The 15,032-nt window shown below is 37.8% G+C and overlaps 1 protein-coding gene across 1 annotated transcript; it reads right to left on the bottom strand.

Annotated features, from left to right (window-relative positions):
- Nucleotides 1-9,260: 9,260 nt before the first annotated feature.
- psmf1 (proteasome inhibitor subunit 1) lies at nucleotides 9,261-14,790 on the bottom strand. The gene is made up of 7 exons (XM_062996744.1): nucleotides 14,582-14,790; nucleotides 13,297-13,449; nucleotides 13,111-13,193; nucleotides 12,591-12,773; nucleotides 10,000-10,053; nucleotides 9,688-9,846; nucleotides 9,261-9,493 (listed from the first exon to the last, which is right to left on the bottom strand). Exons 1-7 carry the CDS (start codon nucleotides 14,708-14,710, stop codon nucleotides 9,442-9,444), a joined length of 813 nt encoding a protein of 270 aa, XP_062852814.1. The 5' UTR covers nucleotides 14,711-14,790; the 3' UTR covers nucleotides 9,261-9,441.
- Between the last annotated feature and the right edge of the window lie 242 nt (nucleotides 14,791-15,032).

Below are 15,032 nucleotides of genomic sequence, written 5' to 3'. Positions count from 1 at the left end.
AAATAAAAATACAGAGTAAGAGACAAAATAAAACAGATACAAATAGACTAAACAATTAAAATTAACACAGCTCCTCACTGTTCAAATGCCAGCTTATAAAGGTATGTTTTTAGGAGTGATTTAAAAACAGCGGCCGAAGGTGCTTGTCGAATAGTAGGAGGTAGAGTGTTCCATAGCCTCGGAGCATAAACTGCAAATGCACGATCACCTTTTAGCTTCAAACGAGCCCTAGGAACAGTCAACAAGTTCTGAGTGGCTGATCTTAAAGATCGCTGTGCGGTTGCGCGAGAAAGCATACCACTGAGATAAGCCGGGGCTTGACCATTAAGCGCTTTAAAAACAAATAAAAGCACTTTAAACTGAATCCTGTGCTGAACAGGCAGCCAATGTAGTGAGGCAAGGACTGGTGTAATATGGTTTCTTTTCTTGGTATTAGTCAGTAACCTTGCTGCTGCATTCTGGACTACCTGCAAGCACCACAACAGAGACTGACTAATGCAAATATACAGAGAATTACAGTAGTCAATTCTTGCAGAAATGAATGCATGAATAACTTTTTCCAGGTCAGAATAGCAGAGAAAAGGCTTAATCTTCGCAATATTTCTGAGCTGGAAGAAGCTATTCCTTACCACAGAGTTGATTTGTTTATCAAATCGGAGGTCAGAGTCAAAGATAACACCAAGATTTCTCACAGATGTTTTGACACATGTAGACAAGTGACCAAGGTTATTGGAGACACTATTGATGTGATGAGGACCCCCAAAAACGATAACCTCTGACTTGCTTTCATTCAGCTGAAGAAAATTGTCAGCCATCCACCTCTTTATGTCCTCAAGACAACTGCTAAGAGATGTTAACAAGCTATTGTCATTCGGTCTAATGGGAAGATAAAGCTGTATGTCATCAGCATACAGGTGAAAGCTGACATTGTGCTTCCTAATTATTTGACCCAATGGCAGCATATAGAGAGAAAAAGGGAGGGGCCCTAGTATGGACCCTTGTGGAACACCACAAGAGACATCAGCAGAAGAAGAGAAATAGCTGCTAATATTCACTGAAAAGGTTCTATTCTTAAAATAAGATATGAACCAATTCAGGGTAATTCAGTATTGTGTTAAATCATAATATATTTATTTCAAGAAGCTTGTTAATAATAGTAGGGTTTAACTACTCTTTCAAAACAGTTAAAATCCTGTGTGAAAGGATATTACTTAAGTCCTACTTGGTTTGTGGTGGGATATGTGGTGTCTATACTCCCATTAAACTCCCATTAAAGGTTTAATGATGTTTGAATGTGGTACTTGAGGAGGTCATGTAAGGCACAACCACTGTTTACTAATTTTTGCAGTATTTTTTATAGTCCTGAAATATATAAACATCGTCTGTAAAAGGTTTATGCACCATAGGATGCACTTAGTTGTGTAAAACTGCCTTATATTTGTTGACTGTTATGCAGCAATACCAAGACAAAAAACCCTTAATTGCCAATCTACTGATTTGACGACATACTGTCATGGCCAACCTCCCTCAAGCAGTAACCATGCACTACAATGGAAAACAGAAGTTAAGATGCAGCAATTATAAGGCTTTATGTTTTACAACAGGAAGTGCAATGCAAAAAATTTCATAAAATAAAATAAACACATTAGAGCAGCCAATCTGCATAGGAATTACATTTACATTTTCAACATTTAGCAGACGTTTTTATCCAAAGCGACTTACACAATGAGCGGAACACGTTGAGCAACTGAGGGTTAAGGGCCTTGCTCAGGGACCCAACAGTGGCAACTTGGTGGTGGCAGGGCTTCAACCGGCAACCTTCTGTTTACTAGTCCAGTACCTTAACCACTGAGCTATTACTGGCCCTATTAATTAAAGGGGAAAGAGGAAGAGAGGAAGAAAAAGCACATGTCTCGTTTCAAGATGCCTCTTCATTTTTACAAACATTTTTCGTTAAAGTGGGAAAGTTTGTTTCTCAGTTTGTGTATACAGAGCATCCGGTCCATTACTTTACTTAGGAGGAACAGTAAGAGTGCATTCAGATGAGGAGCCTGGCTCATTGCGAGCCTGGGTGCAAATTACCTATTTTCTCAGCACTTGGCTTGAGCACTGTGGTGAAACATCATCAAAAGTGTACCATGACAACACATACAACCATGTGTGTAAAATAACCATCAAATCCACTCTAAAACCATCCTCATGTAACTAAGGTTAGCTGTATTTGTTCTCACTGTTTGGTGGCTTTATTTCAAACTTGTGTTATAAATAACAGTGCAGAATGCAGGGGCGAGAAGAGGAGGGGTACACGTGTCGGAAAAGACGTGCTCTCCTTGGATACAATCTGGTATCTCTCAGCTGCGGAAGACAAAAATTGGGTGCACTAAATCAGGAAGAAAATGGGTAGAAAATGCATTAAAAAAATTTCAAACTCAAAATATGTACATGTCATTTTTACGTTTGTTTTTTTTAACTCTTAGTTTAAACATTTTCTCTTTTTTTTTGCACCAATACCATACTGGCCAAGAAGAGACTAGAACCTGCAGCCTCTGTAATCAAGTTGCCGGCAACTTCTTTACAACAGCCACAGAAGGTCGTTCTTTTCCCATGTGTTTCTCAGGAACAGCCACATGATGCCAAATGACACACTTGATAAAAATATTTAATTGACTGATATTAGCAATTATTCTAATTATGAATAGTTGCTCAATTTAAATTTATCATTAGATTTTGTGACTTTTAATTTATTTTTAGTAATAAAGAAGTATTTTGAAATGATTTATAACAGGCACATGTGTGGTGCAGCAGCTAAAAGCTCAAGCACCCCCGTTTGAGTATTAGTGGTACTACGTGCCTGGAAGAGTGCACAACAGACAAGGTTCTTATAGGCTGGTGTTTACATAAATTCGATATCCAAACTATAAATTTTACTCACTAAATATTAGTTTGTGTTAGAATGAGTCCTAAACACAGTCTGTTTAAAGTACAGTAATATTTGATTCATGTGTATTTCCCTGAAACTCACATTAGTGTGAAGTGTGGGGTGTGTAGTGTATGAGAAAATATACATGCAGTTTATACATGCACTAATCCACAATCAAAATTAAGGTGCCAACCAACCTTACCCACAGGAACAATAACAACATGTCACCTGCCTCCCATTACTGATCTCTTTTTCAAACATGATATAAAATACTATGGACTAACTTTACATTTGAAAATATAAATACAATGCAATCCAAGTCCCTAGAATTCCACTAAACCACAGTGGGAGCCACTGTCTCTAATTGTGTCTTATAATACAGGAAGACACAAAAGATTCTGAATATACACGAAAAGGTAAGTTTTCATGCATCCACAATATAAAAGACCATCCTGAACTTCATCTGACCCACTGGAATGTTAATGTCTATTTTTACTGAAAATGTGATCATGTAAAAGAGGTAAAGCTATGGAAAATAATATAATCTATCATAATAAATGAAGGGGAAGGTTAAGATGATTCTGTCAGCTCTTTTTAAACTTCTCAACATGAACATTTAGTGATTTACCCCAGTAAAATTACTTGGAATTGCGATGGCAAATTTAGAACACATGGAGGGTGCGGAACAAATGCGCTCTCTCTGAGCCGCTGTAAATTTAATGTTCTCCTTGGCCAAATATGTACTTTACCTCTTTAAATCCTAACACCCTCTCCCTTCCCATTTCTTAGTAAATGTAGGGTTTCTTACATTTACTTTGACTTTTATTTCATTGCAGACAGGATGAACCTGAGATATTTCATGTTTTGTCTGGTCAACTTCATTTAATTTATTAATAAACATCCATTCCTGCATTTCAGGCCTGCAACACATTCCAAAAAAAGTTGAGACAGTACATCATTTACCACTTTGTAATGTTGCCATATTTTTTCACCACACCTAAAAGACGTTTTGGAACCGAGGAGACCAAGCGATTTAGTGTTTTAGGTTTTATTTTGTTCCATTCTATCTGCAAACACGTCTTAAGATGTGCAACAGTACGGGGTCGTCGTTGTCGCATTTTTCCTTTCAAAATTCTCCACACATTCTCTATTGGGGACAGGTCAGAACTGCAGCCAGGCCAGTCCAGTACCCGTACTCTCTTCTTCAGCCATGCCTTTGTAATGTGTGCAGCATGTGGTTTTACGTTGTCTTGTTGAAAATGCATGGACGTCCCTAGAAAAGACGACGTCTTGAAGGCAGCACATGTTGCTCTAAGATCTCAATGTACTTTTCTGCATTAATGCTGCCATCACAGAAGTGTTAATGATCTTTGCCAAGGACACTGACACAGCCCCATACCATGACAGACCCTGGCTTTTGGACTTGTTGCTGATAACAGTCTGGATGGTCCTTTTCATCTTTTGTCCGGAGCACACAGCGTCCATTTTTTCCAGAAAAGACCTGGAATGCTGATTCATCTGACAACAATACACGTTTACACTGTGTGATGGTCCATCCTAGATGTCTCAGAGCCCAGAGAAGTCGACGCTGCTTCTGGACATGGTTAACATAAGGCTTATTTTTTGCACAGTAAAGTGGCATTTGTGCATGTAACTCTGTATTGTAGTGCTTGACAAAGGTTTGCCGAGGTAATCCCTTGCCCATGTGGTTATATCAGCTATTGTTGAGTGGCGCTTCTTGATGCAGTGCTGTCTGAAGGATCAAAGATCAAGGGCATTTTCAAAGGGCATTTGAAAGATTCAGCCTTTCCTGGATGCTGCTTTTGTACCAAACCATGATTACAATCACATGTTGACATCACCTGTTTGGAATCACATCATTATTTAGTTTTTTCACCTAATTACTAGCCCTAAATTGCCCCCGTCCCAACTTTTTTTGGAATGTGTTGCAGGCCTGAAATGCAGGAATGGAGGTGTATTAACAAATGAAATGAAGTTGAGCAGACAACACATGAAATATCTTGGGTTCAAACTGTCTGCAATCAAATAAAAGTCAAAAGTAAATGTAAAGAACTCTGCATTTTTATTGTATTTGCATTTTCCATACTGTCCCACTTTTTCTTATTTAGGGTTGTAAACAAATAATAAAAAGAGAGGGACGGTGGTGTGTGTGTGTGTGGGAGATTGGGGGTGTTAGCCGCCCATGACAAAGAGGACTCCTTACTTCCATGGTGTGAACTACACTTGTAAACAGTAAACTAAACCTTTTCTCCACACTTAAAAGACGTTTTGGAACCGAGGATACCAAGTGATTTAGTATTTTAGGTTTTATTTTGTTCCATTCTTTCTGCAAACACGTCTTAAGATGTGCAACAGTACGAGGTCGTCGTTGTCGCTTTTTTTTTTTCATTTTAAAATTCTCCACACATTCTCTGTTGGGGACAGGTCAGGACTGCAGGCAGGCCAGTCCAGTACCCGTACCCACAGCCATGCCTTTGTAATGTGTGCAGCATGTGGTTTTGCATTGTCTTGTTGAAAAATGCATGGATGTCCCTGGAAAAGTTGACGTCTTGAAGGCAGCACATGTTGCTCTAGGATCTCAGTGTACTTTTCTGCATTAACGCTGCCATCACAGAAGTGTAAATGGAAAGATTATAAATTAAATCCAATTTCATGCCAGAGACATCCATGGTTGGGAGCCCACTGTCACTGCTAAAATAGGTGGTTGTTTTTTGTTTTTAATGAGGAAAAATGGGGTGGAAAATGGCAAATTAACATGGTATAATTAATTTTGGTATAATCAATTTTAAACAATCAAATTGTAGAAGACATTAATTAGAATGCAGACTCAGTAACTCATTTAATTTTATCAAAACACAAGCTGTTCACATTGTTTACATGCTTATAATAGGTCTACAACAGTGGTACTCAAAGTGTGGTCTGGATACTCCTGGGGGTCTATGGTGTGTTCTTAGGGGTCATTTTTATTCATAAAAGTACATTAGTGCTATGCTTACATTTTTCTCTTTTGAATAAACTTCTACCCTGCTAAAATGAGTGAGGAATGGGTTACAAACCAGATCCATGATGTGTTATTCACTTTAAATTGAGTAATAAGTAGCATCAAGAACAGAACAATATGCATATTTTTCTCCTTGGCATTTGAATATTTAAATTCATAGAGTCTTTAAAGTGTCTGTGGATTTTCATGATTAGATTATTTTTTTTTTTTTCTGCACAAGAAGAGGTGCCACAAAATGTTTGAGAACGCCTAGTCTATAAGGTTTTGTTATCCCAGTCATTTAAATGTTAAATGTTCATTAGTGGTCAAGCATGGCTGGAATTTAAGGATTTAAGGCTTTAAGGATTAAGTGTTGCAATACCACCTGACTCCACAGACACCTGGACCTACTTGTTAAGAGAAGTAAAAATAAAACTTGCCTCCAACCTGTCAACACAACACTTTTACTTTCTACTGACCCAGAACTGTACAAGGTTCTATGTCTCACAATAAACTCATTAGTATGCTGTATTTTAGTCTTTGAGACAACCTATACTTTTCAGTTGTTGTCTGCAGGTAATGTGACATACACTTTATTATGTACAGTATGTGGACACCTGACTATGAGCTCACTGGACATCCTTCTCTAAAATAATTATCATTATTATAGATACCCACCCCTATCATTTGCATCCATTTTAATGATGAGGCTTTTTCCATGAGAGTGTGTCTCTGAAAATATTTACAGATTCACTTAAATGAGCATATGTGAATTCAGACACTGATGTTGGAGAAAAAGACCTAGGATTGCAGTCAATGTTCCAATTTAGCCCAAATGTTTGTAGTAAGGTTGTTGTCAGGGCTCTCCACAAACCATGTCTTTATGTATAATTTGTGTGAATCCTTTTTATTCAAATTATCCTCCAGGCCACCCAAGGAGGATGGGGGTTGCTGCTGAGTCTGATTCCTCTCAAGGTTTCTTCCTGTATTCTTAAGGGAGTTTTTCCTTGCCACTGTTGCCCTAGGCTTGCTCAACAGGGGTTTTTGGTCTGTTGGTCCTGGATTCTGTAAAGTTGCTTCGAGACAATGTCCATTGTAAAAAGCTCTATATAAATAAAACTGACTTGACTTTATGGGGTGGCACGGTGGCTTGGTGGGTAGCACTGTCGCCTCACAGCAAGAAGGTCCTGGGTTCGATCCCCAGGTGGGTCAGTCCGGGTCCTTTCTGTGTGGAATTGGCATGTTCTCCCCATGCCTGCGTGGGTTTACTCCAGGTACTCCGGTTTTCTCCCACAGTCCAAAGACATGCAAGTGAGGTGAATTGGAGATACAAAAATTGTCCATGACTGTGTTTGATATAACCTTGTGTACTGATGAACCTTGTGTAACGAGTAACTACCGTTCCTGTCATGAATGTAACCAAAAGTATAAAACATGACGTTAAAATCCTAATAAACAAACAAACAAACTTGACTTTATGGACCTCACTTTGCTCACAGTGGCAAAGTCATGCTGATCCTTTTCCAAACTGTTGCCACAAAGTTGAATGCTATTCTATATATTTGGTTTTATACACCTGTTAGCAATGGGAGTAATTAGATGTTCACATACTTTTGGGCATATACTTTTTCCGTAGGCTTTCACTCTGATAAAAGCTAAGGATTTTAAAGTTATGTTTCCCACTTTGATTATATAATAAAGCAATAAGCCACGAGAGACCGTGCTTCGAACGCGGCTCAGCCAATCAGATTTTAGGACCGGAACTATCCGTTTTATAACACATGATTTATCAGTTCAAGTTAAATGTCAAACACTGTCAACTTTGTATCTCCAATTCATCCAACTTACATATCTTTGGACTGTGGGGAAAAAAACGTATCTCCCAGAGGTAACCCAAAGTAGGCATGAAGAGAACATGCAAACTCCACACAAAAAGAACTGCTCAACCTATAAACTGAACCCAGGACCTTTTTGCTGTGAGACTACAGTGCTGCCCACCAAGCCATCATGCCACCCTATAAAAGCTAGGTTGTGGTGAAATGCATATTAAGACCAAATGGCTTTGCTAGCGTTTAAAATGCAGAACATAATTTGATGATAATGCAACACAGGTAATGAATTGTTTAGAAAAATGTTGTGCTAAGAACTACACCGATCAGCCATAACATTAAAACCACCTCTTTGTTTCTACACTCACTGTCCATTTTATCAGCTCCACTTACCATATAGAAGTACTTTGTAGTTCTACAATTACTGACTGTAGTCCATCTGCATGCTTTGTTAGCCCCCTTTCATGCTGTTCTTCAATGGTCAGGACCCCCACAGGACCACTACAGAGTAGATATTATTTGGGTAGTGGATCATTCTCAGCACTGCAGTGACACTGACATGGTGGTGGTGTGTTAGTGTGTGTTGTGCTGGTATGAGTGGAAAAAAGACGCTAATGGAGTTTTTAAACACCTCACTGTCACTGCTGGACTGAGAATAGTCCACCAACCAAAAATATATCCAGCCAAGAGCGCCCTGTGGGCAGCATCCTGTGACCACTGATAAAGGTCTAAAAGATGACCAACTCAAACAGCAGAAATAGATGAGCGATCGTCTCTGGCTTTACAAGGTGGACCAACTAGGTAGGAGTGTCTAATAGAGTGGACAGTGAGTGGACACGGTATTTAAAAACTCCAGCAGCGCTGCTGTGTCTGATCCACCCATACCAGCACAACACACACTAACATACCACCGCCATGTCATTGTTACTGCAGTGCTGAGAATGATCCACCACCCAAATAATACATACTCTGTGGTGGTCCTGAACATTGAAGAACAGGGTGAAAGTATGTATAGTATGTATAGAAACAGATGGACTACAGTCAGTAACTGTAGAACTACAAAGTGGTTCTATATGGTAAGTGGAGCTGATAAAATGGACAGTGAGTGTAGAAACAAGGAGGTGGTTTTAATGTTATGGCTGATCAGTGTAGAGAAGGTCTAAAATCTTGTATATGATCTGGCAGCAGTGATTAGCCTATTAACTGGGTGTTATAAGGGCAGCTGGAAACTAAAGGTATATAATAATGATGTAAAGAAACAAAAAAACTAAAAATAACAAAAAGGACAAATATGATTCTTTTGAGGACAACAGATTTCCTTAGGCAAGGATGCAATATTTCTATGCCCTGGGTTTTTCATGCTTACATAACTGTAAGGTCCCAATATAATAGCTTAAAGCATGGGGCTGATTTAGGGCATTCGTTTTTTTTTTCCAACTAGTAGCTTGTGTCTGTTAATGAAGTCAGCAGCAATGAGATAAGCCCTATGAGCATTAATCCAAAAGATTAATTTCAGTAAACAAAATCTGCTTTAATGACTTTTGCATTAGTAGATGACAAAAATTAAATTTGCTGTCTTTTAATTAAACCTTAAAGTGCTCATTGTCTGTTATGGAAACCAGAAGAGATGTAAATATAGAATGTCGAAGAAACAGGGTGTCTTCTAGGAAAGGTTTGTTCTTCATAATCTTCTACATGAACATGTCATCATAGCCTGGTGGGGTCAGGTGATCAGGATCTGGCCTGAGAATTACAGCAGACATTTGAAAGATTTATTACAAATAAGTAAAACACAATGGCAAGAGATGAAAGTAATTAAAATACACTGACATTTTTATTTGATCTGCAGACTTTCAACTCATGAGCTTACCTATAATATTTAGCAAACCAGCAAAACCATATTAAAATGTGCAGCTAAAATATTCAGTTGTATTTACCCAGGTCTGTTTCTGCCAACTGGTCCAAAAGGGTCAAAGCGTGCACCTGGGGGCACAGCGCCAGGAGGGAGGATATCAGGTGTTCCACTGAACGGGTCAAAGCCAGAACGGGGGAAGCCTGATCGTAACGGATCCACGATCATGCCCCCTGTCCTCCCTCTAAAACAGAGTTCAAATGACCACCAAGTTACCATCAAGAGTGCTGCTTTACACATAAAAAGGTTTCAATACAAAATATCTGACTACTTCAGTCCAGAATCATTTACATCACATGGCTTGAGGATAATAAGGAAAACTGGTAGGCTTGCTCACCCAAATGGATCAAGGTCTGCCCCTCCTGCAGCAAATGGACCCATAGGATCATTCCTGAAAAGACAGAAAAGCACAGCTTTATAGCATGCTTAAACGGATTGAGGCTTTGCATGAACATGAAGATGTGTATATGTTCCTTCTTAAACAAGATACTGTATTTCTATGTTGTACACAAGTGACTAAATATGTCTGCTTACTAAAAACCTCTTGCCACCCAAATGTTCGCTGAAACTAATTATTTGCCCTTAAATGAACATTTTTGTGAGAAACTGATGGAATTTTACCTTAAAGTAGATACTTACTGTGATATATTTTGATGCAAAATTCTACATATTTTTATGTGGAGCATGCAGTTTATTTTTTTTATCACCATTACTCTTTTGTTATTACCACCAGATATGAACATGGCAATTTATTGGTCTGGTGACATTTGCCAGTAAATAAGAGGCGCTTACATAGGTTTAGCAGGTACTCTTCTTAAGTTAAAGGTATACAGGGTAAATCTTTTGCTCTAGTGGTTAGAAAGTAAACTACAAAAATTAAATTCATTTAATTATTTTTGACATTACCTCCCAACCATGTACATGAAAAAATCCTGCCTATTAGACTTTATTTTTATTAGACCTGACATTTTATTTATGCACTGAAGGTTCTTTGTGAAAAAGCTGCAGAATTTACTTCAGTTTTTTCCATCATACATTGTAACATTTTGCAGCAGATCATGTTTACAGTAATATTTCCAGTAGCCAGCCATTTAACAATGTAGTATGCAGTTTGCTAGCAGGAGAATAGGCATGATTATAAGAGGCTGTCCAAGAACTGTGATTAAGAGAAGAAACAAACAAGCCAGCTTGAACAAACCCCTGTTTTATATGCTAATAACCCACTCATGTTGATTACTTCAACAACTGCCTCAACAACTACTTTTGAATATGACCTGAACCATACAGCCAAAATAACACTGGAGAGGCTTTGGGATAAGTGAATGTCTTTGGAGTCCCAGTCAAAGCCCAGACCTAAATTCATGTAAGCACCTGTAAAGACAACCAAAGATGGCAGTTCATACTGTAGATGCTTACCATCCAATCTGACAGAGCTTGAGAAGATCTGCCATAAAAACCTGGTGGAAGATGAAATAGCTACTCTTAACTGCCCCATGATATAAGTAAGTAAACGATTGGGTGGGTTTGTGATGACCTATATTAAATCTGTGCCTTGTCCACTAATTAAGGACAGGCATTGGATCCACCACAACACTGAGCAGGATGAAGGAGTCACTGAAGCTGAATGTATGAATAAAGAAAAGATCATGATTTGGGCTCTCATGAAGTTGAGCATTGAAATTCGTTATCTATTAAACATAAACTAAATTTTTATCAACAATACAGTCTGAAAAGAAAGACATTCCTTACTTTAAATGTAGTGTATAAAACAATAATTATTTTACATGGATATGCCATAAAACATGTTTTTTCTGTCTCTTTATTAAGATACAAACAGAAAATCCAGGAACTATGTACACAAAATAAAAAAAACTCAATTTTCAATCCTGTCTGTACTTTTCAGCATTCATGATTCTCGACCTCTCCTTATTCTTTAAATTTCTTTATAACAGCTTGAATACCACAGCTCGAATATCCAGTTTGTTTGCTGATTTCCCTTTGAGAGTGCCCTTGAAAGCCTTTTTGAGAGCATGCCAAGATAAATTAAAGCTCTGATTGAAAATTGGGGTTCTTCCAAATAATCTTGATATCTAAAATGAATAGAAACTTGTTTTCTTTTATGATTTGAGGTCTGAAAACACTGGATCTTTTTGTTATTTTGACAATATCTGTAAATAAATGCTCTAAATTGCAATACTTTTATTTGAAATTTGGAATAAATACTGTTAGTAGCTTGTGACACCTCTCCTTTAGCAAAAACAACATGTAGCTTGGTTTTGTTTGATGGCTTACAACCAATCATGTTTTCTTAATCATATTCCTGACATTTTCAATGGGGTTTAGGTCTAAATATTGGACTGTTTGTGACCTGACTGTGTGGCTTGGACAGTTGTCCTGCTGGGAAAAAACAACAACAGTAGCAGCAGTTCTTAAAGTTGAAGAAAAAGTAGTCACAAAGACAAATAGGTAGCTGAGTGATATTTGAATTGAGTTGTCAGTTGTCTCGATGTGGAGAGTATTTTACGCCCTCTGCTGTTTTGTTGCTTTGTGGTCCAGAATGTCTAAACCACTGCCTTTACAGTTTTATGGGTAGAAGCAACATGATGTTCTTCTTCTTCTCACTGAAATTTTTTCTTTTCTGCTATTTGAAGTCACCTTTGAAGTAGTACTAGCATTGCTTTGCCAGCTGGTCCTATTGCAAGAGTATAGCAATGACAAGGACAGCAGAAGTTAAATAGTAAAGTGTGTTTGTGTCGAAATTGAAGAGGCACTAGAATGGAGTGGCTGCCATACAAGTACAGATGCTGATTTAGGAAAAATTGGAATGTGCCATTTATAAATCATCTTATGAACTTACATCCAAATAAAAACCTGCTTCACTTAATAGGAAATTGTAAATAACTAAAATGTAATAACATCAATACTTACCAATTTGGGGGGTGCCGTGCAGGAGGGGCTCTGTGAGGGATGCGCAGAGGATCATAGTCTGGGTTAGGTCGTGTGTCTGGAGCACTCTCTCTCCTTTCTGGCCTTACACTGCTCTCTTTTTTGGGTGCTGGAAGCAGTGATGACTTTAGCTGTTTAGTCAAGTCTTCTGTGTTCTTATACACACTACAGAAACAGCAAGTGTTTAATATAAATAAAGGAAAATTGAATCAACTAACAGTTTAAAACTTTCATATTAGGAAAAATTTGAATTATTTTAAATCCTTGTTTGTTCAGATGTTTTTTCTTTGCTCTGTCAAAACTAATAACAAATGAATAATTCTGTACAAGCTGTACCAATCTATTGTCAGTTAACATGCCCTTTGCATGTTTTTGAGTTGTGGGGTCCTTTGTTGGTCTTTTGTTACTTGGTGTAATTAGAGTCTGGTATGGTAGAGGCATGGTAGAGGTTTACTATAATTAAAAAAGCTATATAAAAAGCAAAGAAGTCAGAAAAACATACTTTTCAAATGACTGCAGGTTAGTCTCATCTGTATAGTCAAAAACATTAATGGTCAGATCTGTTACTTTGTCTGTAGCAGAATCCTGTAAAAATAGAAGAAAATCGGTCAGGAGACAAGTAATTCAATTATTGAATTAGTTCACTATCCAGAATCATATAGGACCTCAGATGCTCAGAAGTGTTTACCATTAAGTTAAAGATCAAGCTGGAATCCACTCTAATGGCCTTAAGCAGCAGGTTGGATTTGTCATTGTTTGATCTGTACCTCAGTGTATATAGATCTTTGCTCACATTCCAGGCTGTGGGAAGCAACTCTGATTTCTTCTCACCATCTTTGGGCTGTAAGAGAAGTGCACAATTATCTGTGTTTACATTTGTATTGCATCTGATAATTATGCATTACATGTGCTAGACTGTTAACGTACTTTCACTTGGAATTTATGAGAGAGTATATGTACAATCCTTATAATTACTGGATAACTGTTTTATCCCCACCTATTGCATTTACACAGTCATTAAATATTCAGAAACATACACTGATCAGCCATAACATTAAAACCACCTCCTGGTTTCTACACTCACTGTCTATGTTATCAGTTCCACTTACCATATAGGAGCACTTTGTAGTTCTACAATTACTTACTGTAGTCCATCTATTTCTCTACATATCTTTTTAGCCTGCTTTCACCCTGTTCTTCAATGGTCAGGACCCCCACAGAGTAGGTATTATTTAGATGGTGGATCATTCTCAGCACTGCAGTGACAATGACATGGTGGTGGTGTGTTAATGTGTGTTGTGCTGGTATGAGTGGATCAGACACAGCAGCGCTGCTGGAGTTTTGGAATACCGTGTCCACTGTCCACTCTATTAGACACTCCTACCTAGTTGAGGATATAAATGGGAGAAAAGCCTGGCTGTTGCCTCTGACCTTAACCAAATCCAAAACTTTCAAGATGAAATGTAGCATAAACTGTAAGTCAGATTCCAACCTCAGTGAATAATCTTAAATGTGGCTGGATGGAAGCAGATCTCTGGTGTCATGTTCCAAAATCCATTACAGCAGAAACAAGTGAAATAGCGTCGTAATGTTCAAAAAATTTTAAATCAGGTTTTTGACAAGCAAATGTAGTGATAGTCAGATGTGCACATAGTTTTGAACCATTACTTGAACACAGCAACAAAATGCATACACAAAAATAAGGGACGATTGTTTGTTTAGTTTTAATAAGTGTTTTTCTGACCAAGCTAGACACTGTAAATTAAAATGCTGCGTCACTGCAGCACCGAGCTTTTAGATCACCAAACCAAGTGTAAAGATACATACAAGTGTATACAAAGAATCAGTTATAAATCACCCGCTAGATTATATACAGTTATACTAACAATTAAATCAAGTATGTGTATGCATGTTTTAAAGCTATATAGACAGTCGCTATGGTTACAGGTAAACTATGCAGTTTATTTACGCACCTCATCTCCAGTTCCTAAACATTTATATCCATTCTTCACAATTTCCCAGTGTACAAAGCACACAACAGCATCTTGAGCAGATGTTAGAGAATTGGCTACGCTACTGTATAAGAGCTCCAGTCCTGCCATGTTTCTCTTTATGTTACAAGAAACGAAACAAAAACTAGGCTTGTTTACGTCTGCCTTACATGAGTCCGTTACAAACTGTCCCCGGATAAGACGCGTCAGAAAGCTTTCGTTCCGCAAAACCCAAGATAAATAAAAAAAATAAAAAGAACCCAATTTGAAATAAATTTATGAGTCATTTTTTTAAGTTTTATAAGTGAATATGTTTTAATTGATTTACAAGCTGCACGCTTCAAGCTTCCCCTATATTTATTTATTTTTACAAATATCTGTAACAGGATAGCGCCTGTAGATGGAAATGTTTTTATAGATTAGCTCTCTGACG

This window comes from Trichomycterus rosablanca, chromosome 6 (genome assembly GCF_030014385.1).
Source record: "Trichomycterus rosablanca isolate fTriRos1 chromosome 6, fTriRos1.hap1, whole genome shotgun sequence".
Classification (NCBI taxonomy): Eukaryota; Metazoa; Chordata; class Actinopteri; order Siluriformes; family Trichomycteridae; genus Trichomycterus; species Trichomycterus rosablanca.
Note: the sequence above shows the minus strand (reverse complement) of the source record. Positions and strands in the feature narration are given on the sequence as shown.

Excerpts from the sequence above, each read along its gene's own strand:
- psmf1 (XM_062996744.1), bottom strand. The coding sequence starts at position 14,710 with ATGGCAGGACTGGAGCTCTTATACAGTAGCGTAGCCAATTCTCTAACA. Across the intron at positions 13,450-14,581 it reads GTTTAGGAACTGGAGATGAG|CCCAAAGATGGTGAGAAGAA; the intron begins GTGCGTAAATAA and ends CTTCTCTTACAG. Across the intron at positions 13,194-13,296 it reads GCTTGATCTTTAACTTAATG|GATTCTGCTACAGACAAAGT; the intron begins GTAAACACTTCT and ends CTATTTTTACAG.